Here is a 26051-nt window from a genome sequence, read left to right as displayed (position 1 = left end):
CAGACTGCTTCTCATTTCTTCCCTCTAACCTGAAAGCTCCTTGTGGGCAGGGATTGTCTATATCTACTTCTTTGTATTGTACCCTCCCAACTGCTCAGTATAGTGCCCTGCACACAGTAAGCACTCAATATAAGCACTCAATAAGTACCACTGATTGATTGATTGATTCCTAGTGGTTTCACAATAGTCCTGAAACCCCTACTCCAAGACAGCCACCCCATTTCTGACTGCTGCACACTAGGGGTGGACTCTCTTCCGACACCTTCTCCCAACTGACGTTTGAGTTATTCCTTCAAATGCATCTTTAGAATGTTTCTTCAGACCACCCTTTCTCTGATTACTCCATTTCAGTTTCCCATAGAGAGCTCAGTCAATTAATCAGTAGCATTAATTGAGCATTTACCATATGCAGAGCACTATACTAAAGCCCTTGGGAGAGTACATAGAATAAGTAGACAAGATTCCTGATTCCTGCCCTTGCACTTAGATTTGCATCTTTTATTCACCCCTACCTTAATCCCACAACACTTATGTGTATATCTGTAATTTATTTATATTAATGTCTGTCGTCCTCTAGACTGTAAGCTCATTGTGGGCAGGGAGCACTTCTACCAACTCTGTTGTATTGTGCTCTCCCAAGCACCTAGTACAGTGCTGTACACACAGTAAGCACTCAAATACGATTGCTTGAAGGAACTAACAACCCAGTGGGAAAGGCAGAAGCTATAACAATTTACATGAAGGAAAAGGAAAAGGGAATATGAGTTAGTGCCTAAGTAATAGATTATATAAGATATGGCCATAAGTGCTATGGTAAGTGCTTAGGGAGTGTTGAAGTGGTAGTTGGCGGGGATGTTAAATGGGGAGAATTAGAAATCAATTAGGGCAGCTCTCCTTGCTGAGAATGATTTCAGAAGGGCTTTGAAAATGGGTAGAGCTGTGGTTTGTTGGATCTTAAAGGAAGAGAGAACCATAGGCAGGTAGGAGGAGGGCATGAGCAAGAGGTAGACAGCAAGAGAGATGAGAATGAGGCACATTGAGAACATTAGCTTGAGAGGAACAAGGTGTATAAACTAGGGTGTAGTGGGAGAAGGGAGAGGATAAACAGGAGGGAGGGAAGTGACTGAGTGCCTTAAAGTCAATGGTAAGGAAAGATAAGGAATGGTTAACCAGTTAACGATTTTGAGGGATGGAGAGACATGTGCAGAAAAATGTTTCAGAAAAATGACCCAGGCAGTGGTGTGAAGTATGGACTGGAGATGGGAGAGACTAGAGAAAAATATGCCAGTGAGGAGGCTGATGCAGTAGTACAGCTGGGATATGAGAAGAGTAGCAGTGTTGCCTAGTGGATAGGGCACAAGCCTGGAAGCTAGAAATACCTGGGTTCTAATTCTGGCTCCACCATGCATCTGCTGTGTGACCTTGGGCCAGTCACTTCACTTCCCTGTGCCTCAGTTACCTCATCTATTAAAGGAGGAATAAGTCAGTGAGCCCCAAGCAGTAAATGAACTGTGTCAAACCTGATTAGCTTGTATCTACCCCAGCACTTAATACAGTCCTTGACACATTATAAGCACTTAAATACATTTAAAAAAGTGCCTGGAACAGCATGATAGCCATTTGGATGGAGAGGAAGAGGTGTGAATCCTGAAGATGTTGTGAAGAAAAATCTGACAGGATTTGGTGAACAGCAGTCACCCAGTACGGCATGCGAACTTGGAAGAGATGGACTTGGCATCCCAGCAGTGAGTGAAATAAGACATCCTGATGAAAGAGGTGCCAGAGACACCTTCTTCTTTAGAGGTTTTCTCTCTTCTAAATGAAGACTCTCAAGCCTATGCTTCACAGTGGGACAACAATTGCTTTGTTTCAAGTTTTCCAAATCTGCCAAGGAATAGTAATGACCATCTAATGACCCTTCGCTTTCACTGAAAAGAGAAGTCCTGTGCTATCACCTGTGCATATGTAACAACCATGACGAACACCAATGAGGAAAGAGAAAGTGCTCCTATCTTGCCAGTTGATCATCATGGGAGATTACAAAGCCTGTGAATGTAGCAATGTTGAAATATGGAGGAAAAAAAAAAATCACTGGACCACATGAACTGAAAAGCCAACAGCAAGGGCCTCCTCTTTCCCAGTGAATGTACTGAATATCTGCTGGTAATCACTAGCACAATGCTGAGAAAGGCATCGTGGATGTATCAAAGGTTTATGCAGTGACACCACCTGCCAGACAAACTTGAATGATGCCCATAATACTGCCATCGCTTAGAACAGTGTTTTACACATACTAAGCGCTTAATAAATGCCATAATTATTAGTAAGTACTGGATTGATCATCATTTGATTCATTCCAAATTTTCACTAATGTATATTTCCATTCAGAATGTACATAATGTAGAAGCAGTGTGGTCTAGTGGAAAGGGCACAAGATGGGAGCCAGAGGACCTGTGTTCTAATCCTGACTCTGCCACACGCCTGCCATGTGACCTTGTGCAAATCATTGAAATACTCTGTGCCTCAGTTTCTTCATCTGTAAAATGAGGATACAATACCAATTCCCCATTGTATGCAGTCTGTGAGCCTCATGAGGGGGGCAGGGAATTGTGGCCGACTTGATTATCTCATATCTATCCCAGTGCTTTATATGGCACTTGGCACATAGCAAGTGCTGAGCAAATACCACAAATCTAATGCAGTGTATTCATTGAAGTCACTGTGAAGAATGGCCAAATTCCCTGGTAGGATGGTGCACCAGTTAAGATTTATAAATAGGGAGGGGTTATTCCACTCAGAGGGCAACATGAGTTCTTGCTCAATATATGGAACAGTGAAGAAATACCAGAGGATTTCAGAGATGCCACCAGCATTACCACCATCAAGAAGAAATGGGAGAAAGCTGACTGCAGAAATAATAGTAATAATAATGATGGTATTTGTTAAGCCCTTACTGTGTCCTTGCTCTCCATTGCAGGCAAAATCCTAGCCATAGTCCTGCTGGAGCAGAAAAAGAAACTAAAACATGCATTCCTGGAATCATTCAGAAAGATGTCTGCTGCGTCATTCGAGCTCAGCTGTTCCCTCATCACTGGAGTACTGAGGGTTCCTGATACTGGAGAAGTCCATGGAGCCTCCCCTCCCGCTCTGCTCACCAGGGAGCCAGCCCTTGGCGGACAGGATCTGAGAGAGTCTGCTGCACTGCCCCACTTTAACACCTGCCCCTCCCCACCACCGGAGAGCAGCCGTCTGTAAAACCTCTGCTATCTCTCCTCTGGCCCCACTCCCTGCCTCACCAGCAGGCCAGAACCAGAAGAGACTGCTGTGCTGCCCAAGCTTGGCTGCTTCCACACAACTAGGGCACCTCGTTGTGTGGGGCTGCTCAAGTTTTTGGAGGCTTCTCTCTCTCCCAGGGAGCCTAGACCTCACCAGGCAGGATCTAGGGGAGTCTATTGTGCTGTCCGACCTGATTCCTCATCATCGGAGCACGGCGACCTGCCAAAGCCCACAAAGCCTGCAGAGCTTCCCTTCTTGCCTCTTGGCTGCCCTGACAATTCTTAGAACTGTCAGAAGTTGTACTCAGAATCAGGGGCTGGAGGCCACCATCTTTGAGGACTCGGGCCTTTCATTCATTCATTCAATCATATTTATTGAGCGCTTACTGTGTGCAGAGCACTGTACTAAGCGCTTGGGAAGTACAAGTTGGCAACATATAGAGATGGTCCCCATCTACCCCGACCGACCCAATGCTCTGTTCACCATGTCTCATCCCTCCTCTCACTGCTGTCCCACACTCTCCCTTCCCTAGTAATATACCCTATCGGCTTACTCCTACTCAACCTATCCCCATCTCTCATGCCATCCCTTCTCCGATCCCCCATTCTAAGTATCCATCTAAATGCCCGATTGCAGAACTCCGATTCCATTGTGGGTAAGCCGCCCCATTCGTCTTCAAAGAAACAAACACAACCTATCTCAATCTGGATCATCTTCAATTTGTCCTTTCACTTTGGCAGTGGAGCCCTGGCCCAATAGGAGAAAGAAATTTTCCTAAACAACTATTTTTGGCCCTTAAAAGTCATGACTGACTTAGGTAAAATGAAAATAATTAGGCTTTGCTAGTTTGTCCCTTAAAAAAAGAGGACCATCCTATTAGGAAAATGTTTTCTTTCTGTAAGTTACCTTTTTGGTCCTTTAGAATCCTTCCAGTGCAGACATTAAAACTCAAAAAATGGTCTTTATATTATCTTGCATTTTCCCACTGACCATAATATCAGGAAATGTTTTCCACTGTGGAAGATGGGCACAAGAGAGAAATGAAGAAAGTAAGCCCGACAGAACAGGCTTTGACGCTTTATCCTCTTGGGGGCTTGTGATCAACTGGTGACTATGATGTTAATTCCTTTTTTAAAAGCTTGGCATCAGTAGCCTTTGATCATTGGGCTTTGGTTTAAAGCCAATGTTATGCTAATCCTATTTGAAACAGGTGGGAATAAAATAAGTCAAAATCTTGCACTTTAATTTGAGTTGCTTTGTAGTTTCCTTGGTAGAATCATCCATTCGCTTTAGAATAGCTTTTAGGTTATTACTGCCACTGGGATTTTTATTAAATGAAATATTGTAGTTCTCATTTATTTCTAATTCAGCTGTAGGTTTTTATTGTATAATAAGTGTATCCTGATTCCTTTCTTGTTTGTTCAAGAACATTTTCAAGTAAATGCCATACAGTAATTAGCAATAGACCCAAGAAAGAGGTACAGTGAAATATGATGATTTATTCCATTTGTTAATATAAATTTATTACTGGTAACATTTTCCAGATCAATATGGTTTCAATTATACTCAAACCTTCACTTCCTATTTCTGGCTCTTTCATTATTCAATAGGCCATCTGATTACAATTCAAATGTTTGAACTCTCTGTTCTGTGGCATTTGCACTTATAGTTTCCTGAAGAAATAATGGTTACTGAGGGTGATTGCATATCTTCAAATATGAATCTGCCACATGTCTAGAAACACTCTTTGACAAAGGGCCTGTCTAAGCTTGTGCCTGGCTGAGTTGGTACATTTATTTATTTATGAATTAGTGTCTGCCTCCCCCTCTAGACTGTAAGCTCATTGTGGACAGGGAATGTGTCTGTCTATTGTTATACTGTACTCTCCCAAATGCTTAGGTATGGTATGGTACTTGAATGAATGAATGAGCTCAACTGGGCTTATGTGGACTTGACCAAGGCCTCCCCACCCTGTTTCTCCTCATGCCTATTCAGTACAGGACTAAGTCGTATGAGGGCAGGAGAGGGAAGAATAAGTGAATGATGGAATATTTGTCTTGGTTATGCCTTTATTTCCTTTAGCCAGAGCTATGGCTGTGAGAGATAAATGGCCACTTAGAAGGTCCCCCGACCTCTGTTTTGCCCCACCTCTACCCTGTTTGTTTTCCATGGCAGCCCAGATGAAAGAGTACATCTTTTCAAACAACATTTTGGTGTGGGCTGGATGATAGGTTGAAGTAGCATGGCCTAGTGGAAACAGCAGAGGGCCTAGGAATCAGAGAACCTGGGTTCTAATCCACTTCTGCCACTTGCCATTTGGGTGACCTTGGGCAGGTCACTTCAATTCTCTGTGCCTCAGTTTCCTCATCTGTAATATGGGGATCCAATACCTGTTTTCCCTCTTAGGCTGTGAGCATCATATGGGACAGGGACTGTGTCCAGCCTGATTTATCTCGCATCTACTCCAGTGCTTAGTACAGAACTTGGCACACAGTGAGCACTTAACAAATAGCATTATTATTATTATTATTTTTATTACTGGTAGTAGTAGTATACCTTTAAGAAGAAAAGTTCCAGAAAGGCAGAGAAGGAGCCAATAGAAAGCAGCAGAAGAATTTAAAAAATAAATATCATATTTATTGTTTACTCAAAACATAAATAAATAAAAGGCAATTACTGGTTTGACTATGAGGATATGAATTTTAGGTTTGATTTCCACCCCCAAATCATTTTTCAAAGTTAGGGTTAAACCCCTCCAAGTGGTTAATTTCAGTAAAAAAAAATTGTTTTCATTAACACTTCCATGAATTAAATGGACTTACATCAATTTGTAATCCATTTTAACCTGGTCACAGTGACCTATTTAGTACATTGGTGTGAGTTGTCACCTATTTCCACTTGATCAGGAGAACTGATATGTGTTTTGGGATGTGGCACCTGGAAGTTTTGGCCATTTTAAAATATTGTGTTTTCCTGAGGAATTTCCATTTTTGCTCATTCAGCAACTGTCTGGAATTGAGTTGGGTAACTTACACAGCTGATTGCATGAATTGTGAGGTGGCTGGAACTTGAGGCATCTGTGAAATACGGATTAAGACTGTGAGCACCATGTGGGACATGGACTAGATTGTCTTGTATCTATTCCAGCACTTATTACAGTGCTTGGCACATAGTAAGTGCTTACCAAATACCACTAAAACAAACAAATTTCCCTGTGCCTCAGTTCCCTCAACTACAAAATGGGGACCCAAATCCTGTCATCCCTCCTACTTAGGCTGTGAGCCCCATATAGGACCCAATGATCTCGTATCTACCCCAGTACTTAGTACAGTGCTTGGCACATAGTAAGTGCTTAACAAATGACACAATCATTATTATTATCATAATTATTATTATTATTCCCCCTTTTAGACTGTGAGCCCACTGTGGTGTAGGGACTGTCTCTATGTTGCCAACTTGTACTTCCCAAGCACTTAGTACAGTGCTCTGCACACAGTAAGCGCTCAATAAATATGATTGATTGATTGATTGATTATCACACAACAAATGCAGTCTAAAACACCTAGTAATAATTTAAAGCCATTTAACATAGCCTGTCCAGGAGGTCAGAGCTTTTGAAAATTACAAGGATCAGGGAGCATAGCCCCCCAGATTTTGTCATGGGTGCTGGGCTCAAACTGGGCCCAAGGGAAGTCTTTGGTCTGGTTGGGCCCATAAAGCCTGGCCATGCTGGGCTACTTGGCACTCAGTCCTGCTTTTGATGTTTTCACTCCAGCTGCAGTAACCTTGGGGCTGAAATCTCATAGTCTGGTAATCGAGCTTCCCCCAGGCTTCCATGAAAACTCAAACCTGCCAACTCAGGAGGCTGGCATCTGGTTCCTTTCACCGCTTCATTACTGCCCACTCCTATTTGCAAGCTGCCAAGCTCAGTGGTAACCTCACTCTGTGGGGCTGAAACTGAGAAAGGAGTTGTGATAAACAAAGTCTTCCATTTGGGGATATCAGTGGCAGTAGGGGGTTTATACCATACTGCCAGAGCTGGACTGGTTCTGAAATCATTACTTGAAAATTTGGGTAAGATAGTTTAAGAGTGGAGGGGAATGGGAAGGATACAATATAGATCTGAGGAATAGAAGCTCCTCCACTTTTCTCTACCATTCTCTTAGCTGGCTCCACACGGCAATTCATGCTCCAAGAAAGCAATAGACAAGATCCAGGCTGGTCCAGCCCACTTGGATTTTTCCTACTCAGCCCTGCTTCCTCTGAGATAAACTGTATTGTGCCTTTGCTATTTATGACAGAAAGAGTTCAACCTTCCAATATGCCCCTATCTCCCCAATCCTAAAAAAGACCCTTTTTTTGCACCCTACTGCACCATTCAGCAATTGTCCCATCTTCCTTCTACCATTCCCATCCAAACTCCTCAAACTGGTTGTTTACACACATTGCCTCTACTTCCTCTCTTCCAACTCCTGCCTCAACCATCTGCAATCCTCCTTTTGCTCCCTGTACTTCAGCGAGGTTTTTTTCACCAAATCTAAATCTTTACTCCGTCATTACTCTCCCCGACCTCTTGGCTGCCTTTGACATTGTAGACCACCCCCTTCTCCTGAAAACACCATCTAATTTTGTTTTTTCTGATTCTTTCCTGGTTTTCCTCTGACCTCTTTGGTCATTCCTTCCTAATATAATAATAATAATAATAATGGTATTTGTTAAGTGCTTAACTATGTGCCAGGCACTATACTAGGCGCTGAGGTAGCTACAAGCAGACTGGGTTGGACACAGTCCCTGTCCCATGTAGGACTCACATTCTCAATCCCCATTTTACAGATGATGCAATTGAGTCCCAGAGAAGTGACTTGCTCAAGGTCACACAGCAGACAAGTGGCAGAGCCGGGATTAAAACCCATGACCTGCTGACCCCCAGGCCAGTGCTCTATCCACTATGTCATGCTGCTTCTCAGTTCTCTCTTGTGGGTTCCTCCTCTGCCTCCCACCCCCTAACTTTGGAGGTGCCTCAAGTAACAGTTCTGGGCCCCGTTCTGTTCTCCATCTATACTCACACTCTTGTGGAGCTCACCCGCTCCCACAGTTTCAGCTACAGCTCTCCAAAGATGGCGCCTAAATTTACCCCCACCTTCTCTCCTTTTTAGCAATGTTGAATTTCCTCCTGTTTCCAGGTCACCTCTACCTGGATGACCCTCCAGCACATCTAGCTCAACATGTCCAAAACTGAACTCATCTTCCCTCCCAAATGATCTTGGCCACCTAATTTTCCCATCACAGTTGACAGCACCCATACTTCCCACATCTCAAGACTGTGACTATGAAATTATCTTTGACTCCTTCTAATAATAATTGTGGTATTACTATGTGCAAAGCTGCTGAATGAAGCACTGGAACTGATACACTCACTATAAGCAGATCAGGCACATTCCCTGTCCCACATGGGGCTCGCAGTCTAAGAGGGAAGGAGAATCAGTATCGAATCCCCATTTTACAGATGAGGTAACTGAAGCATGGAGAAGTTAAGTGACTTGCTCAGGGTCACAGAGCAGGTATGTGGCAGAGGCAGGATTAGAACCCAACTTCTCTGAGTCCCAGGCCTGTGCTCTTCCCACTAGGCCATGCTGCTTCTCTCTTGTTTTCATCCCACTTAGTCTGTCACTAAATCCTTTTGGTTCTTCCTCTACAACATTTTCAGAATCAAACAGTCAGTGGTGTTTATTGAGCCCTTACTGTGTGCCAAGCACCATACTGAATGCTTGGGAGACTACAGTACAACAGAGTTAGCAGACATATTCCCTGCCAACGACAAGATTATAGTCTAGCGGAATCCCTTCTTTCTCTCCATCCAAACTGCTAGGATGCTAATCTGGGCACTTGTCTCCCAACTCAACCACTGCATCAGCCTCCCAGCAGCCAGTCTCTGCTTAGAGAAGCAGGGTGGCTTAGTGGAAAGAGCAGAGGCCTGGGAGTCAGAAGGACCTAGATTCCAATCCCGGTTCTGCCACGTCTGCTGTGTGATCTCTGTGCCTCAGTTATCTCATCTGTAAAATGGGGATTAAAACTGTGAGCCCCATGTGGGAAAGGGACTGTGTCCAACCAGCTTAAAACAGTACTTGGCACATAGTAAGTACTTTACAAGTAATATAATTATTATTATTTTCTCCAGTTCCATATTCCACCATTCTGCTGCTAAGATCATTATTTTAAAGCAATGTTCTGTGCACATTTCCACTCTCCTCATGTTTCTAATGGTTGGTTGCCCATTCTTCTCTGCTTCAAGTAGAACCTCCTGACCATGGCCTTCAAGGCACTTAATCAGCCCTCTTCCCCTCTACTTACCTTCACTCCTCTCCCACTACTCTGCAGCTCACACACTTCACTCCTCAAGCTAACCTCTTCATTGCACCTGTCTTCCACTGCCGGCCTCTTGCTCATACCTTCTCCACTACCTGAAACTCCCTCCCCCTTTCCACCTGGCAGGGCACAGCTGTCTCCATTACAAGGTTTTTCTGAAATCACATTTTCTCCAGAAGGCCTTCCACGATGCTCAACTCTCCACCCTATATCTCCCCCAACTACCACACCACCGAAGTACTTTGGTACTCCCTTCCCCAAGCCCCCATTGCACTTATGTAATAATAATTAATAATTATGGTATTTGTTAAGTGCTTACTATGTGCCAGGCACCGTATTAAACACTGGAGACACTGTACTATGTATATATCTTTATGCTCTATTGCTTCTTCCTTCCTGTAATTTATTTTAGTGTCTGTTTCCCCCACTAAATTGTAAACTCCTTGAGGACAGGGATCGTATCTACTGACTTTACTGTACTTTCCCAAGCGCTTAGTACAGTGCTTGGGAAAGTACAGTAAAGTCAGTAGAAACACTCCCTGTCCTCAAGCAGCGTGGTGTAGTGGATAGAGCATGGGCCTGGGAGCCAGAAGGTCATGGGTTCTAATCCTGACTCTGCCACATGTCTTTTGTGTGACTTTGGGCAAGTCACTTCACTTCTCTGTGCTTCAGTGATCTCATCTGCAAAATGGGGATTGAGATTGTGAGTCCCATGTGGGAGGGACTGTGTTCAACCCTATTTGCTTGTATCCACCCCAGTGCTTAGTACAATGCCTGGCACATAGTAAGTTCTTAACAAATGCCATAATAATTATTATTATTATTAAAGCAATCTGCATGCAGTAAAAAGTGAATACTATTGATTGATTGATTTTTGAGAACTTTGCAATGCCACAGCCACCTGACAGAACCAATAGGGCCCTGCTAATACTTCTAGAGGATTGCATAAAAGGAATAAGGATAGGCTTCATGTCTACACTGGAGAGAAGCAGCATGGCTTAGAGGAAAGAGCACAGGCTTGGGAGTCAGAGGTTGTGGGTTCTAATCCTGACTCTGTCACTTATCAGCTGTGTGACTTTGGGCAAGTCACTTAACTTTTCTGTGTCTCAGTTACCTCACCTGTAAAATGGGGATTAAGACTATAAGCCCCACATGGGACAATCTGACTACCTTGTATCTACCCCAGTGCTTAGAACAGTGCTTGCCATATAGTAAGAGCTTAACAAATACCATCATTATCATTATTATTACTATTATAATTATTACACTTCTCTCAAAACACATATTTCTGTCTTTGGTTCTAGTCTTCTAGACTGTGAGCCCACTGTTGGGTAGGGACCATCTCTATATGTTGCCAACTTGTACTTCCCAAGTGCTTAGTACAGTGCTCTGCACACAGTAAGCGCTCAATAAATACGATTGAATGAATGAATGGTTACACTAGAAGCTCGTTATGGGTAGACAACATATCGCTCTTACTTCCATATATCCCAAGCACTTAGTACTGTGCATTGCATCCTGTGGGTGCTCACACTACAACTACTAGTGTTTTAGGCTTCATTCTATTCCTCTACCTACCCAACTCAAAGTTTAGCAAGAAATAGCTGGCAGAAAGCAAATAACAGAGAGCCTATGTCAGTGTCCCGACTGGATGGAATATGAGCACCTGAATCTGAACAAAACTCACCAGATGTAGAAATTTTCTTCAAACCTTTGAAGATTAATGATGTTTCCATCCAATCAGAGGTTTATTTGGAGGGAATTCATGTGGAAGCCACTGAGTACGAAGAGCAGCTGCTCTTTGTGAGGAGAGAAAGGGAAGGAAGTGGTGAGATAAGAGCTCCTCCCAGCAGTTTGTTAGCTCCTGATTGGTCTATCTCAGTTTGCATTTAGGTCCCATCCCATAGCTCAGCACTTCTAAAGCCCTATGATTTATGCAAGTGGCAGTTTTGGCCTAGTGAATAGATAAAACATGGGCCTGGGAGTCAGAAGGACCTGAGTTCTAATCCCAACTCCACTGCTCTTGGTCAAGTCATTTAACTTCCCTGGGTCTCGGTTCCCTCATCTGTAAAGGGAGATTAAGACTATGAGCCCCATGTGGGACAGGAACTGCGCCTAACCTGATTAGCTTGTATTTAACCCAACACTTAGAATAGTGCCTCTATCATAGTAAGGGCTTAACAAATATCACACAAAAAATTAGAATAAGAAACTTCAATCGTGACCAATTTAGGAACTAAGCCTGGTTTGAAGTTCTTTGGTCATTTTTTTTTTCTTTTCCTAGTGAGGTCTGGTGCCTTCATTATTTTATTGGCATCTGCTCTTAGGCTGTCTACCTCAATATTGATTTCTTAGCTTGCTTTCTTGCTCAGCTTGCTTTCTTGCATTCACTGCCCCTTTCTCCATCCTAAGTCCTCCACTTAAATAAATTTCTGGATGCAATCAGGAAGGAATAGTTTGTCACTCTTAAGACCACGGTAGGACCACCCCTGGAAAATTTTGTACAGTTCTGTTTGCAACATCTCAGGAAAGTGCTCATGGAGGTAGAGGATGGCCTCCAAGATGATCAGAGAGGATGGAGAAGTGTCTTATGAGGATTCACTGAAAAGATAAGACTCTTCAGTATGGAAACATGAAGGGAGAGGGGTGTGTGGGGTTTTGGGTTTTTTTTTTTTTCCGATATCTGTTAAGTGCTTACTATGTGTCGGGCACTGTACAGTGCTGGGGTAGAGATAAGATAATTAGGTTAGACACAGTCCCTTTTACATGTAGGGTTCACAGTATTAATCCCCGTTTTTGCAGATGAGGTAACTGAGGCACAGAGAAGTGAAGTGACTTGCCCAAGATCACACAGCAGACAAATGGCAGAGTCAGGATTAGAACCCAGGTCTTCCTGGCTCCCAGGCCTGTGTTCTTTCCACTAATAATGATAATGGTACTTGTTAAGCACTTACTATGTGCCAAGCACTGTTCTAAGTTCTGGGATGGATACAAGTTAATCAGGTTGGACACATTCCCTATCCTATATGGGAATCACATCCAAGTAAGAGGGAGTTCCCGAGAGGCCCGCCCGCCATCACACTGCGTGGCCCCCGCTGCTCCCGGAAGGCTCCTTTCCTCAGAGCGCACCGCCATACACGCCCGGGACTCCGTTCCCGAGAGGCCCGCCCGCCCGCCATCACACCGCGTGGCCCCCGCTGCTCCCGGAAGGCTCCTCTCCTCCGAGTGCCACCATAGACGCCCCCTGCTTCCACCCCCACCCACTTAAGCGACCTTCCTTCTAGTGCCCCCCAACCCCCCTTCCCGGTCATGTCCTGATTCCCACCCCACCCCGGGGAAAAAGGCCCTTGTTATCACCAAGTTACATTAACGACAACCTCATTCGCACCTACTCAGCCTTCCTGTCCCGCCATCGACCCAGGTCCTCCCCCGGTCCTGGAATGCCCTCCATCTGTCTATCCGCCAGGCTAGCTCTCTTCCTCCCTTCAAGGCCCTACTGAGAGCTCATCTCCTCCAGGAGGCCTTCCCAGACTGAGCCCCTTCCTTTCCCCCTCGTCACCCTCTCCATCCCCCGCATTTTACCTCCTTCCTTTCCCCACAGCACCTGTATATATGTATATATGTTTGTACATATTTATTACTCTATTTATTTATTTATTTTACTTGTACCTATCTATTCTATTTATTTTATTTTGTTAGTATGTTTGGTTTTGTTCTCTGTCTCCCCCTTCTAGACTGTGAGTCCACTGTTGGGTAGGGACTATTCCTATATGTTGTCATCTTGTATTTCCCAAGCGCTTAGTACAGTGCTCTGCACACAGTAAGCGCTCAATAAATACGATTGATTGATTGATTGAGTGGGATTTAATCCCTTTTTTACAGATTAGATAACTGAAGCACAGAGAAGTGAATTGACTTGCCCAGGGTCACACAGAAGACAAGTAGCAGAGCTGGAATTATAACCCAGGTCCTCTGACTCGTGGGCACGGCCTCTTTCCACTAGGCCATGTAGGAGTGAACCCAGAATTCTTGTTTACTTAATCCCACAACTACAGGACTGAAATTCAAAAGCTGAATTTTTGAATTCAGTTCAAAGCCACAAAAGAAAATGTTTTATCACACATTGGGTGGTATATAAAATTTGCCACCTTGGGAAATGGAGCTGGTAGAAAATAACAGTAGACTTGAATGGGTTACTAGCAGTAAAATTTGGATGTAGAGTGAGAAACAGTGTGGCCTAATGTAAAGAACATAGGCTTGGGAGTCAGAGGACCTGGGTTCTAATCTTGGCTCTGTCAATTGCTTGCTGTGTGTCCTTGGGCAAGTCACAAGTGGATGGTGCTGTTCAAGCCACTAGTTTTGTAGTCAACTACTCCATGCAGGTTCACCATCCTGAAGTCCTGGGACCGAGGCTCATTTGTCATTCTCAATGGGAAGACTCCATCAACCTCATTATGATCATCTACCCCTTTGACAGAAGCTTTCTTTGAAAGGGGTTCCTGGCTAATTATTCATCTTGTGCAGGCCTTAAATTCAAATACCAGCACAATTTCCAGTGATAAAATGTATGAATAAATGTCTTGGCAGCCAGTCAAAAGTTTTGGAAGACACATAATTATATACCTTTCTAAATATCTTTAGAGAGGTGGGGGAGAGTCAGATCTACTTTTCTTTGGGTTACATGTGGCATTTATAATGTGAATATTAAACCATCTCAATTTTGGATCTCAATTTTGGATTGTTCTGTGTTTCCTAGGAACTTCATTTACCCCAGTAAAAACTTCCCAAATGGCTAGCATTTCATATACCACTCTGTATAGCAGCTCAGCATTCCCTCCCAACATTCGATCAAGCTACATCACCTTTCCAAGTATAGCAGTACTCTTCCAAATCCATCTGCATGAAATTTATCAGCTCTTGAGCACCAATCAATAAGATACTTATTGAGAGCTTACTGTGTGCAGAACACTGTACTAAGCACTTGGGAGAGTATGATATAACAGAGTTGGTAGACACATTCCCAGTCCACAATAAACTTACAATCCAGAAGGGAAGACAGACATTAATATGAATAAATTATGGATATGTACATAGGTGCTGTGGGGCTGAGGGAAGGGTGAATTAAAGGGAGCAAATCCAAGTGCAAGGGTGATGGAGAAGGGAGTGGGAGAAAAGGAAATGAGGACTTAGGGAAGGCCGCTTGAAGGAGATGTGCCTTCAATAAGGCTCTGAAGGTGGGGAGAGTAATTGTCTGTTAGATGTGAAAAGGGAGGGCACTCCAGTCTAGAGGCTGGATGTGGGTGAGAGGTTGGTGGCGAGATAGATGAGATCAAGGTACAGTGAGTAGGTTGGCATCAGAGGAGTGAAGTGTGTGGGCTGGGTTGTAACAGGAGAGCAGCAAGGTGAGATAGGAGGGGGCAAGGTGATTACTTTGAAGCCAATGGTAAGGAATTTCTGTTCGATACAGAGGTGGATGGGCAACCAATGGAGGTTCTTGAGGAGTGGGGAAACATGGACCAAACATTTTTGTAAAAGAATTATCTGGGCATCAGAGTGAAGTTTGGACTGGAGTTGGGAGAGGCAGGAGGTAGGGAAGTCAGCAAGAAGGCTGATAGAGTAATCAAGGCAGGATAAGATAAGTGCTAGGATTAATGTGGTAGCAGTTTGGATAGAAGGGGAAAAGGCAGATTTTAGTGATGTTGTGAAGGTTGAACTGGCAGGATTTAGTGATAGATTGAATATGTGGGTGGAATGAGAGAAATGAGTCAAGAATAACACCAAGGCTATCAGCTCGTGAGACAGGAAGGATGGTTGTGCTGTCTACAGTGACAGGAAAATCATGGGGAGGATAGGGTTTGGGTGGGAAGATAAAGGAGTTCTGTTTTGGACATATTACATGTGAGGTGTCAGTGGGTCATCCAAGTAGAGATGTCTTGAATGATGAGGGTATTTGTTAAGTGCTTACTATGTGCAAAGCACTATTCTAAGCGCTGGAGGCAGAAGGAAATGCAAGACTCCAGAAAGGGAGCGAGAGAAGGGCTGGGGGTGTAGATTTGGGAGTCATCTGCATAGAAGGGTTGTTGAAGCCCTGTGAGTGAATGAGTTCTCCAAGGGAGTGGGTATAGATGGAGATAAATAGAGGTTTTCCTCTCAATTTTGGGATTTTGAAGAGAACCTTGAGGGAAGGTCAGCCTCAGTCTACCATAATCATCTTCTGAAATGTTTACAAACTTTTCATTCTTTTGCCATTAAGTCTTTTCCTTTAACAGTGATGGTATGCTTTATCTCAAAATCGGTGAGTCTCACTATGGAAACATGTAACTGCTAGTCTTTTGCTGAGATAGCTGTTAAGGTATCCTGCTGCCTATGATTAAGTGTCCCTAACTTAATTTTTTTTCTAAACCTCACCCTGTTTTCCTCTTTGGAATATCTATATATCATGTCTTCTGATAAGCTCTTGTTCTTGGTTACAAGTTTGGACTTCACTCTCTTCCAGATGAAATTAGTTGTACAGAGAAGTCATGCTGGGAGAGGCTCTGCCAAGGGGTTTATGTCTCCTATTATAGGCCATAAAATGATCCCAATGTTCTACATACATAGTGTGCCCTTCTCCAAGACACTCTTAAGTGCTTTCAGGCATTGTAATGACTCCTCATTGCTTTGAAGTAGGTGTGAGATCACATTTTACAGGTAAAAATGCCTTCAGAGACTTTCCTTGGGTCACAGGAGTCAGGGACAGTGCCAGAAACAGGCTGCTTGACCTTTAAACCTTTAAACGAGAAGCAGCATGGCTCAGTGGAAAGAGCACGGGCTTTGGAGTCAGAGGTCATGGGTTCACATCCCGGCTCCACCAATTGTCAGCTGTGTGGCGTTGCGCAAGTCACTTCACTTTTCTGTGCCTCAGTTACCTCATCTGTAAAATGGGGATTAAGAGTGTGAGTCCCCCGTGGGACAACCTGATCACCTTGTAAGCTCCCCAGCACTTAGAACAGTGCTTTGCACATAGTAAGCGCTTAATAAATGCCATTATTATTATTATTATTAATAAACTCTGCTCACTGAGTGCCTCACCAATAGGCCTAGATTAATAGTAGCAGGAGGAGTTAATTCTCAAATGAAGTGATTCAGGAAGGGTAACACTCTTAGATTTTTAATATAAAGTTGATCAGATTTTAGCAACTTCTTGTCGTTCATCTGGAGCAACTTAGTTCACACAGCTGTCAAAGCTTTCCAAGCAAAGCCGGGCTTTTCTTTCACAGCCAGAAAAAGTAACCAGTTTCATTGCCTCACCATAGACTTCACAGCTTTCAGGAGTAACATACTGAAAGGCCCATTATACTATTTCTGTCAAGGATGAACTTGCTCTTCAGACCCAGAAAATCACTGTCTAAAGGCACTCCACTCTTCCCAGGAGATCAAAGAAACTCATACAGTTAAGGACCAGGGCCAGATGGCTACAAAAACCTGGCTTTATGGCTCCAACTGTCTCTTTCAGTGGTTTGCTCAGAAGTGGTTTGGGACTGATTTAATATCAGGCTAGGTTTTTTGGTTTTTTCTTTTTGAAGTTAACTAATTTACATGGCCTGGATGAAATTGAGAAGCCAGAATTATTCTAAATGTAGCAATATTGTAGGGGGTGGGGGGAAGAACTGTGGAGCTAAATACATTTGTCTTCTTGGAAATCTCAATTCTCAGGATGAAGTCAAGGAATTTAGAATAGAGCAGGTTTATAAAATAGCCAACTATTAAAACACTTTCAAAAGGAGTTGCAGCAAATTCATGTCCTTAGGATATAGGCTTTTTTTCCTCTATACTTTTTAAGTCCTTCTGAATAGTAAGGTAGGGATTAGGGAAGATCTTTGGTCTTTCAGCTTTGTAGGTGCCCCCTTCAGGGGTCATTGAGCCATTGACTATTTTCCTGCACTCTAAATGGCAGAGGGGGTGGGGGCGGCTAGAAAAGGTGAGTCTTATGATTCTTAAGTACCAAAGTGTATTGGACAGGCATTTGTTTTTTCACCCACAATTGTACACATGAATAGGATCTCAGTCAGTAGTGTCATCTTCACAAAGGACAGCTGGCTCCTAAATGTTCCCTACTGGCTTAAATTTAGACTGTAAACTCCTTGTGGGCAGGAAATGTACCTTCCAGCTCCATTGTACTGTACTCTCCGAAGCACTTAGTATGGTGCTCAGCACACCGTAGCACTCAACAAAAACTACTGATTGATCGACGGACTTCCCTAAACTCTTAACACTGCATAGCACAAGGGAGAAACAGGATTGATATTATTGATGTGTACTGCCTGCTTCCAAGGAATCAACTTCAGGAATACCATTCCAAGAGATCTTCATTCAAACAGGTCCAGTTTAACTTTCGCATTGTGATGCGATCATTGGCCCATGTGTACCTTTCTCAGGAACAAGTCTCGAAAGTCAACCGTAGGCCAAAAATCTGGAAAGCAGGAGAGTTCTGGGAAAGATGGCATCATTTCTTTTATTCAAATTTTATTGGAAGTTTACAAATGTGTTACAGACATTAGTAAAACGAATATCCATTTCACAGGGCACAGAGCTCAAGCAAAATGTTCAAATAGTCTCTGGCAAACAGCCTATATTCAAGGCCCAAAGCAGACTCTTAACACATAGCTTGGCATTTTTTTTTAACTCTCCAGCACAGAATTAGCCCCACCTTGCCTGCTCAGTTCCTTTGAGATTTTGTTTATGCACTTGAAATAAAGCATGAGGAAAGGAGAAAAAAAAATCCCCTTAATGAAGGAATCCTAGTGTCCAGGATGGGGAAAAAATGCCAATGCTGTAATTTTCAAAGTTCCTAAAAATATAACCAAACTCTGTCATTTGTGGGTTTGGCTGCAAGCTAGTGAAAAAGTGCCTAGCAGATAAATTGGGAGAAGCACAAAGAAAGGGGAAATTCCTTTCAACTGAAGCTTTTTTCTTAATAAAGTGTCCTTATTACACAACATTAAGCATAATCTAATTATAGGCAAGTCCAGTGCAATGGACTATTATCTGCCACTGTGCAATACGTAATCTTCAATAGGGGCAGTGACATTCTAGAAATTCCTCATCCTCAATGAGACAGGTCATTAGCTCATATTTTCTCTTGAGTAACACATCTCAACTCTCTGGCTTGATTGCCTTTATTTCACTGAAATGTTTTCCTAAAATTACAATTGTTTTTCCCCAGGTAATCTAGTTTTGTCAGCAGGAAATAAGTTTATTAAATATTATGGCTCAAACCAGTCAAATCTCTTATGGGATTTTAGTGCTGATTAGTGTTACCAATCTGAATATTATGAGAAAGTAGAAAAGGCATATAATGCTTCCTGACCTAGTACTTCCTTTGTCGATTGTAGGAACCATGAACTAGTCACACAGAGAATGGATACATTCTCCACTAATCTGCAAGAATGACCACATGTTCCATCATTTCCAAACCTGAAAAACTATCTTGGGTCGGAAGTTAATTCCAATGGTTTCTTTCTGGATATATCATTTTAGACCACATTGTATCTAGTGAATGAGGAAAGAAACATTTGGCATTTGGGTTTGGAGGACTACCCAAATTTTAAACCCTGTGACAACTTATTCCAAGCCATTGAAAGTGTTGATGGCAATCTTAAATTCCAAATTTCCTTCCTGCATTAATCCAGGCAAAGTGAAGTGGAGAGTTGAATAATTAATTATCTGGTAAATTTTTTCAATAGTACTTTAGCATTTTGGGATCTGACAATTGAATAACTGCTCCACTTCATTTCCAATTCTCTTCCCCCACTCCCAAGTAGAATAGAAATGGCCTCTTTGGAGGTTCACATTTCTTCTAGTTTCTAGGTGGAAAAACACAAAAATAAACTTGTATGGGGCTTTAGTATTTCTGGTCATTTTTGTCCTCAAATTCCAGTTGGAGATAGAACAGTGATTAAGAATAAAACAGGAAAATAATTCCCCAAAAGTTGGTTAGTGAACAGGATCACAACTGTAGCAAAGGGCAAAGGGGTTAGCTTTACTTACAATTTCCAGAGCCCACTGGAACATTCTGGGAGGATATTGACTCCTCTGCCAATGATGGGAATTCTCCAACCCCCTTGGGTGTCAGGCTGAGTTTTTCTGCAGATGAGGCTAAAAAAAGGCAGTCAGTTTTGACCTTGCTGTGGTGTACTGTGTCTGCCTGCTTCCCTGAGACCCAGCTAGAAGAGATCTTCATGCAGTAAAGTACATCTCTCGACCTAAGACCAGAAGTGAAGTTAGGGAGGGTTAATTTGGGTTATCATAGATGGAACCCTGTTTCCAGGCATTTCCCCAAGCAAGTTCTCAGGCAGCCATATGACCAAAACTCATGCTGTCGGACTGGTTAGTCAGATTTGTAGCTTGGCCCTGATGGTCTTGAACCCCTGTGGCTTTCTATATTACCTTGAGTGTTTTTTGTGTGACCCTTTCCAATTTGGGGTACTAATTTGGTCCCGATTTTGATAGTTATCTTGTTTGGGAATCTGGTTCAATCATGACTGGGGCCTGCACAGATCTCACACTTAGATCCTGGGTGGAGTTCCTAAAATCATATCTTACTCCAGAAGCTCTAATACAGAATGGATAATTTCAGTCCCAATTTAGGGATATAAAGCTCAATGCCCCCAATTTTAATTTGAGGCAAAAGCCTCATGAGTCAAATAATTTGCCTTCAGACAAGTTGGCAAAGAAAGTGTCTGAAGAAACGAATTACCATTTTTTCTTAATCAAAATGGTCTGTCTTTGGTAGGCTCACATGGGCCACCTTCCAACATGGCTTTTCTGCTTAGAAGTGTGCTCTTTTAGGATGGATTAGCATGGAGAATACCCAGTCCCCAACTTTAAGAGAGTCTTGCCTGAACTCAACCATGCACTACCTACACAAGACACTAAAAAGCAGAATACAAGGGCAGAAAGATTGAAAAGTACATTGGGTGCTCTTCACCAGTTGACATTTTTCTTTCCAGAACACATCACACCAGATTTCCACTGGGCAGGAAGCAGGAGCAGCTGCAAAGGGACCAAGTATTGGGAAGGGTAAATGTGGACTGGGAATAAGGAAAGGGAGAGATGGTGGATGGTGATATGGAAATCATGTAGCTAACAATAAGGTGATTTCTTCTGGCATTGGAGGGTGCGATTATGGGAGCCCTCTGCTATTTTCTCTTCCTTCCTTCATTCACATTACCCAGCTTTGCCCTCGGTACTGAATGCTATCAGAGGGCCTCTTGCCTTTGCATGAGAAACAGAGTTTCTACAGCAAAGCCATAAAAGACAACTAAGGCCTTTGCTCTGGAAGTTTCTCATGTACATTTATACCACAATTTGATCCTGAATCACCCTCTTCCAAAATTATGCTTGAAGTAGCCAGTCATTTCAAGTACAGGACCATTAGAATCACCCTTATCAAGTCTAAATGTTTTTCAAAGATTTAATCTTACTGTCATGCCTATTTTGGTTGCCAGACTGAATGTCTTCCAATTGTTCAATTTACTTCTCTTGGGGAAGAGCTTGGTCTCTACTGAATTCTGTGGCCATAGCAGATAATCTTTACTCTTCAATTTGGCAGAGATGAAATTTGCAATGTTGGTTAAGAGAGAAGTAAAGTTGGCATCTACAGGAAGTGAGGGTCCCAGGAAGGAGCACCTCTTGGGATGGGCTTCCTGTGCAAAATAAAAATAGTCCATGAAGAGAGTAGTACAGCAGTGCCTATTATCCATGTGCACCCAGTAAGTATAATTGATGATCATTGAATTAGTAAAGTATTGAAGGTAATCTCTTACTATTTATGAATAAATGAGAAATCTTGCCCGGAAAAGAGAAATGCAATAAATCTTTAGAATTAGTCAGCATTTTCACTGCAGGTCTTTTGGGTGTCACCTCCTACAGATGAGCTAATGAAATTGGAAATTACTTCATTTGGTCAGGACTGATCTGTTTGCTAATGGATCTTCTAGTTGATGAAATTTTCTTTGGGAAAGAGAGGAATGCTTTAGGATTACTTGGATGCAAACTTCCAATAAATTGTTCATTGGAAATGGAGGCACAGTACTGGCAATTTGAGGCACAATTTGAACAACTCTAACACCATTTTGCATTTCCTCCCTCTACTCCTCCAGTGATAATCACTTCATCAAAATGCCTTTTCATTTCCATTAACTAGGTCAGAACTCCAAAGTCTTTTCATCTAATCAGAAATCATCCACTTACTAGAATGGTGTGCACATTATTTCTTAATCAGTTTGCCAAGCAGTTTACAAACTTACTATACAAACATAACATTTAATTTTCCAGAGGCTCAGATAATTAATGAAGCACTTAAATATGAAATATAGCATGCAGAAAACTGTCACAACCAACATCTGAATTTTTTAAATCAATGACAATGAGTTAAATGTTATATTTATACCCCAAAAGCAAATTATTTCATATATCCTGCATTGAGTGCCATATATGTACTTTAAAGCAGCGGTTCTTTAGCCTTCTTTTTTGCAGACCCATTTTTGGATGGTATCTGAAAATCCATGTCTCCTTTCGCTTAATAAAAATACTAGAAAACGAATGCATTATACTGAAAAGTAACCACATTCACCTCAACATGGCAGATTACCAGTTAGATACTACACATATTACAGTTACGGTATAGTTCAATAAAATGTTGGTCCTCAGCTGGATTATTTTAACTGCACAGTTTTTTTTTTTGTTTGTTTTGTTTTTTTAGGAGGTGGGGGAAAAGGCGGGGAAAGACAAACGATAGGTATTGCACTGGACTTCAATTTAAACAGAATCAAAGCAGAAAATCGATTTCAATAAAATAGCACCACCATGCCTGGTCTCTGCTCCTAGCAGAGACACACCTTTTGGTCTTGTTTTCCTTGGGTCAACATGTCCAAGTATTCTACCTGGAAATCCTGCTTTTAGACTGAGCCTTCTTTCAATGCAAGTGGAATCACCACACTCTGTACAGCACACTCTTCTTAGTCTTATTCTGTGCTCTACATACAATGGCTCTGAAATTTACTACATTCAGAACTGTCAACAGGGCACGGGTGAACTTACATAGCCATCTTTCTTCACCCCAGTAAACTGTGCAGACATCTAACGGAGCCACATCTCATTTGACTGTGAATAAGTGGCAAAAGCTCTCTCTCTCTTTCTCTCCCCTGTTCTCCCCCCCATGCCCTCTGTCCCTTTCCTTAAGGCCCCGCTACCTGCAATGTACTGACCCACTGGTTTAAAGCACAAAAGAAATGAATTCCGACCAACCACCGTATGATACAAATGAGCCACACTTCATGTGATGCATTTTGTTTGCATTAGTTCCAATTACTCCTTCTTGTTAAGGTAAATAGGTTCTTGGTCTAAGGCAGCATTCCTGCTGCCTCAGTAAAGGAAAGCAGATAACATAATCCAGGAAACAACAGCACCAAAAAACAATTCCATACTCAAAACAACATCATGCTGACACCACACAATTGCACCATTTACATTTTTAATTTCCCCAAGTAATAGCTCAAAGATAAGCAATTTCAAGGTTCTCTGTAGAGATGTCATTCCTTGTCGAACTTGGTTGTCTTCCTTTTTACTGATATTGGCTAGTTTCTCAAATTCCTAAAAGTTTAATTTGCAATTTTCAAACTCTCCTGTCAATTGACAGAGAATCCATTCTACTGAAAGTATGAGCAAACTTAAGAAAGTTTGAGGCTCCCTAAAACTGAATGAATTATAAAATGCTGTGTATGCATAATATATGTATCTAGGCTTACATACATATATATACACACATATTTATGTACACATATATATGTGTGCATATATAATTTTCCAGCCTCAAAAAAGCTAAACTGTAGTCTTTTGAAAACTGTCTCGATATATAATAGGTTTGATGTAGAATTTAAATGTTATGGTGAAGAACCACCTTTTAATTCTACTTGAAGACAATGTTGGATGTGCATGCAATTTCCCACTGATTTCTAAGATATAGAAATGCCTCTGATATTACAAAATACAAAAATATTTGATCAGAACTCTCATTTACATTGCATTTACAATGAATATGCAAATAACTTAGTCTTGGATACTGTCTTAATAAAGTACTTACTGAAAAGGAGTATATGAAAATGAGAGAATAGAAGAGTGTATAAGTGAGCAGCAAACAGTTATAGTGGAAGAGAGTGGTAACTAAACACTGAGCTGGTGGAAGGAGGTGGAAGGATCAGAACAATCTAAGTAATATCATGGTTTAAAGTGTTTCCAAAGTGAAATGTGCAAACAAACAAACAAAAACAAAAAAAAACCCACCATGCCAAGAAGTATGACTACATATAGAAGCCAATCTGCAAACTTGCCTCCATCTCAATCATCAAGGCTTTTTGTTTAAAAAAAGCACTCTAAAATCAAAAACAGTGCAAGTTTATGAATGTACATTCCCAGTACACACCTGCCCCAAGTGATTAGGATATGATGCAATTTTTGCTCTTTTGTCTTTTCCTGCTGTGTAGCTGTCCTCTGCCCCCTAACGTAGAAGACTTGGGGACACCATACGAGCCGTATTTGTGCAGCAGCTCCTCGCTGGTGACATAGCGCAGGCGGGCTGGCTGCGGGATGGGTTCTCCTAGGAAATAACCCTCGTTGTCAGATTCAGAAGAGGAAGAACAGGTGGAGCACCAGTCATACTCAGCAAAATAAGGCCCCCATCTCTCCCCAAAGGCATTCTGCAAAGCCAGGTCCGACACAGTCCGTGGGCACTGGCTGTAAAGCTCTCTTCGTGGCCCCGGCTCCATGGGCTCTCGGCAGCTTCTCTGGTGCATGAATTGGTCATAGTCCTCTCTGGCTCTCAGGGCAGGTCTCTCTTTCAACCGACAGAGAGCCTCTCGTTCACTGGCCAGATGGAGAGCATTGTCCGAACGAGAACGCCGGGAGCGTCTGGACCGGTGAGGGCGGAAACGGCGGCTGTCATCACGGCTGCTAGTTCGTCGCCGGGTACGTTCACTCATTGGCGGGAGCCTGACCCCTTCCTGCCCAGGCAGCTTGCTGCCTCCCATCCCCCCTTCAAAGTCAAAGCTCTGGTGCATTCTTCCGTGGGACTGCAGGTCTCGGTACCCAATAGGATTAGCCAGCTGGTGGAGGTTGCCCTCCATGTCTTGGTACTGTTGCGCAGACAGTAAACTGCGAACAGACTCTGCACTTCGGAACTGCATGGAGGAATTGAGAGTTCCCATGTTACTCATTTTCTCCGAGACATTCATCCCAGAGTCTTTGCTCAGGTCTGGCATTGAAAATCGGGACAGGTGCTCCTGGCGTTTGGCACCACCATCGGCGGAGAGTCCTGGGAGGTAAAAAAAAATAACAATAATAATAATAATAATTGAGAGGGTTAATGGTCAGGTGTGTATACCATGGAGAAAAGCCACAGAACAGGGCAGTGACGGGGACCAACGTCCTCCACATAGTTGACGTATAACAGGGCCCATTTAGCTTTAAGGAAACTCAAAAAACATGACAGGTTGAAAATGTAGTCATTTCCCATTGGCAGGCATCAGGGGTTATCCAGAAGGAAAGTTGGATGGACACTTTTCTTTTGCCAATGTCTGCCTATGTTACCCTGTTGCTCCTTTCTGGCCTACAGTTAAGCACCTCTCAGATGCTGGGCCACATTCTCTGGTGTAGAAGGTGGTCCTTCAGGAGGTACATATGGTCTTTCTGGCCATTTAGCCAGTTGCTGCTCCAGGGCACTGAGTGGTGCCTCAGTGGCCTGATGGGGTGAGTTGGAGGCCAGGGCACCATCCAACACACTGCAGGACTGAGCACCTAAATAGCACCCTTCGGGCCTGACAGAGTGTGTGTCTCTCGATGTGCCACACTTTCTGGAGTGCCTTTGCTTCTAAGCAGCAGGCCGAAACATTCACATTTTACTACAAAGATGACATGAAAAAAAAAATCTACTTCAGTTCAAGCCCTGACAGAATATCAGTTCTTTCCACCTGCTCCTCCCAGCTCATCTTCTAACTGTACCTCACTCTCAACTCTCCTGCCTCCGACCCTTTGTTCATGACCTTCCTCCTACCTGGCACTAGATTGTAAACTTCTCCACTAGATTGTAAATGCCTATTTACTCTATTGTACTCTTCCAAGAGTGTATTACAGTATTCTGCATACAGTAAGCATTCAATAAATACCATTGTTTGATGGACTGAAATTCCCTCCCCGATCAAATTGCCAGACCACAGTCCTCTCCATCTTCAAAATCCTTCTGAAATCTCATCTCCTGTAGGAGACATTCTCCAGCGAAGTTCCACCACCTCAAATCTTATCAGTCCCAAAGCCACCTTTATTACTTGTGTAAGCATCAATTTATGTACTCTGTTTACTTAATGTTCCATACT

At 42.7% G+C, this 26051-nt stretch overlaps 1 protein-coding gene across 2 annotated transcripts in view; it reads right to left on the bottom strand.

Annotated features, from left to right (window-relative positions):
* Window positions 1–23479: 23479 nt before the first annotated feature.
* The window catches only part of PRICKLE2 (prickle planar cell polarity protein 2), a 282111-nt gene continuing 279539 nt past the window's right edge, over window positions 23480–26051 (bottom strand). For both annotated transcript variants that reach the window (XM_038772782.1, XM_038772783.1), the window contains one exon: window positions 23480–24994. In XM_038772782.1, coding sequence (XP_038628710.1) covers window positions 24120–24994 — 875 coding nt within the window. In that variant the 3' untranslated portion in view covers window positions 23480–24119. The remainder of the gene's footprint in view (window positions 24995–26051) is intronic.

The sequence above is a fragment of the Tachyglossus aculeatus genome, chromosome X1, assembly GCF_015852505.1.
Source record: "Tachyglossus aculeatus isolate mTacAcu1 chromosome X1, mTacAcu1.pri, whole genome shotgun sequence".
NCBI classification, from domain to species: domain Eukaryota; kingdom Metazoa; phylum Chordata; class Mammalia; order Monotremata; family Tachyglossidae; genus Tachyglossus; species Tachyglossus aculeatus.
Note: the sequence above shows the minus strand (reverse complement) of the source record. Positions and strands in the feature narration are given on the sequence as shown.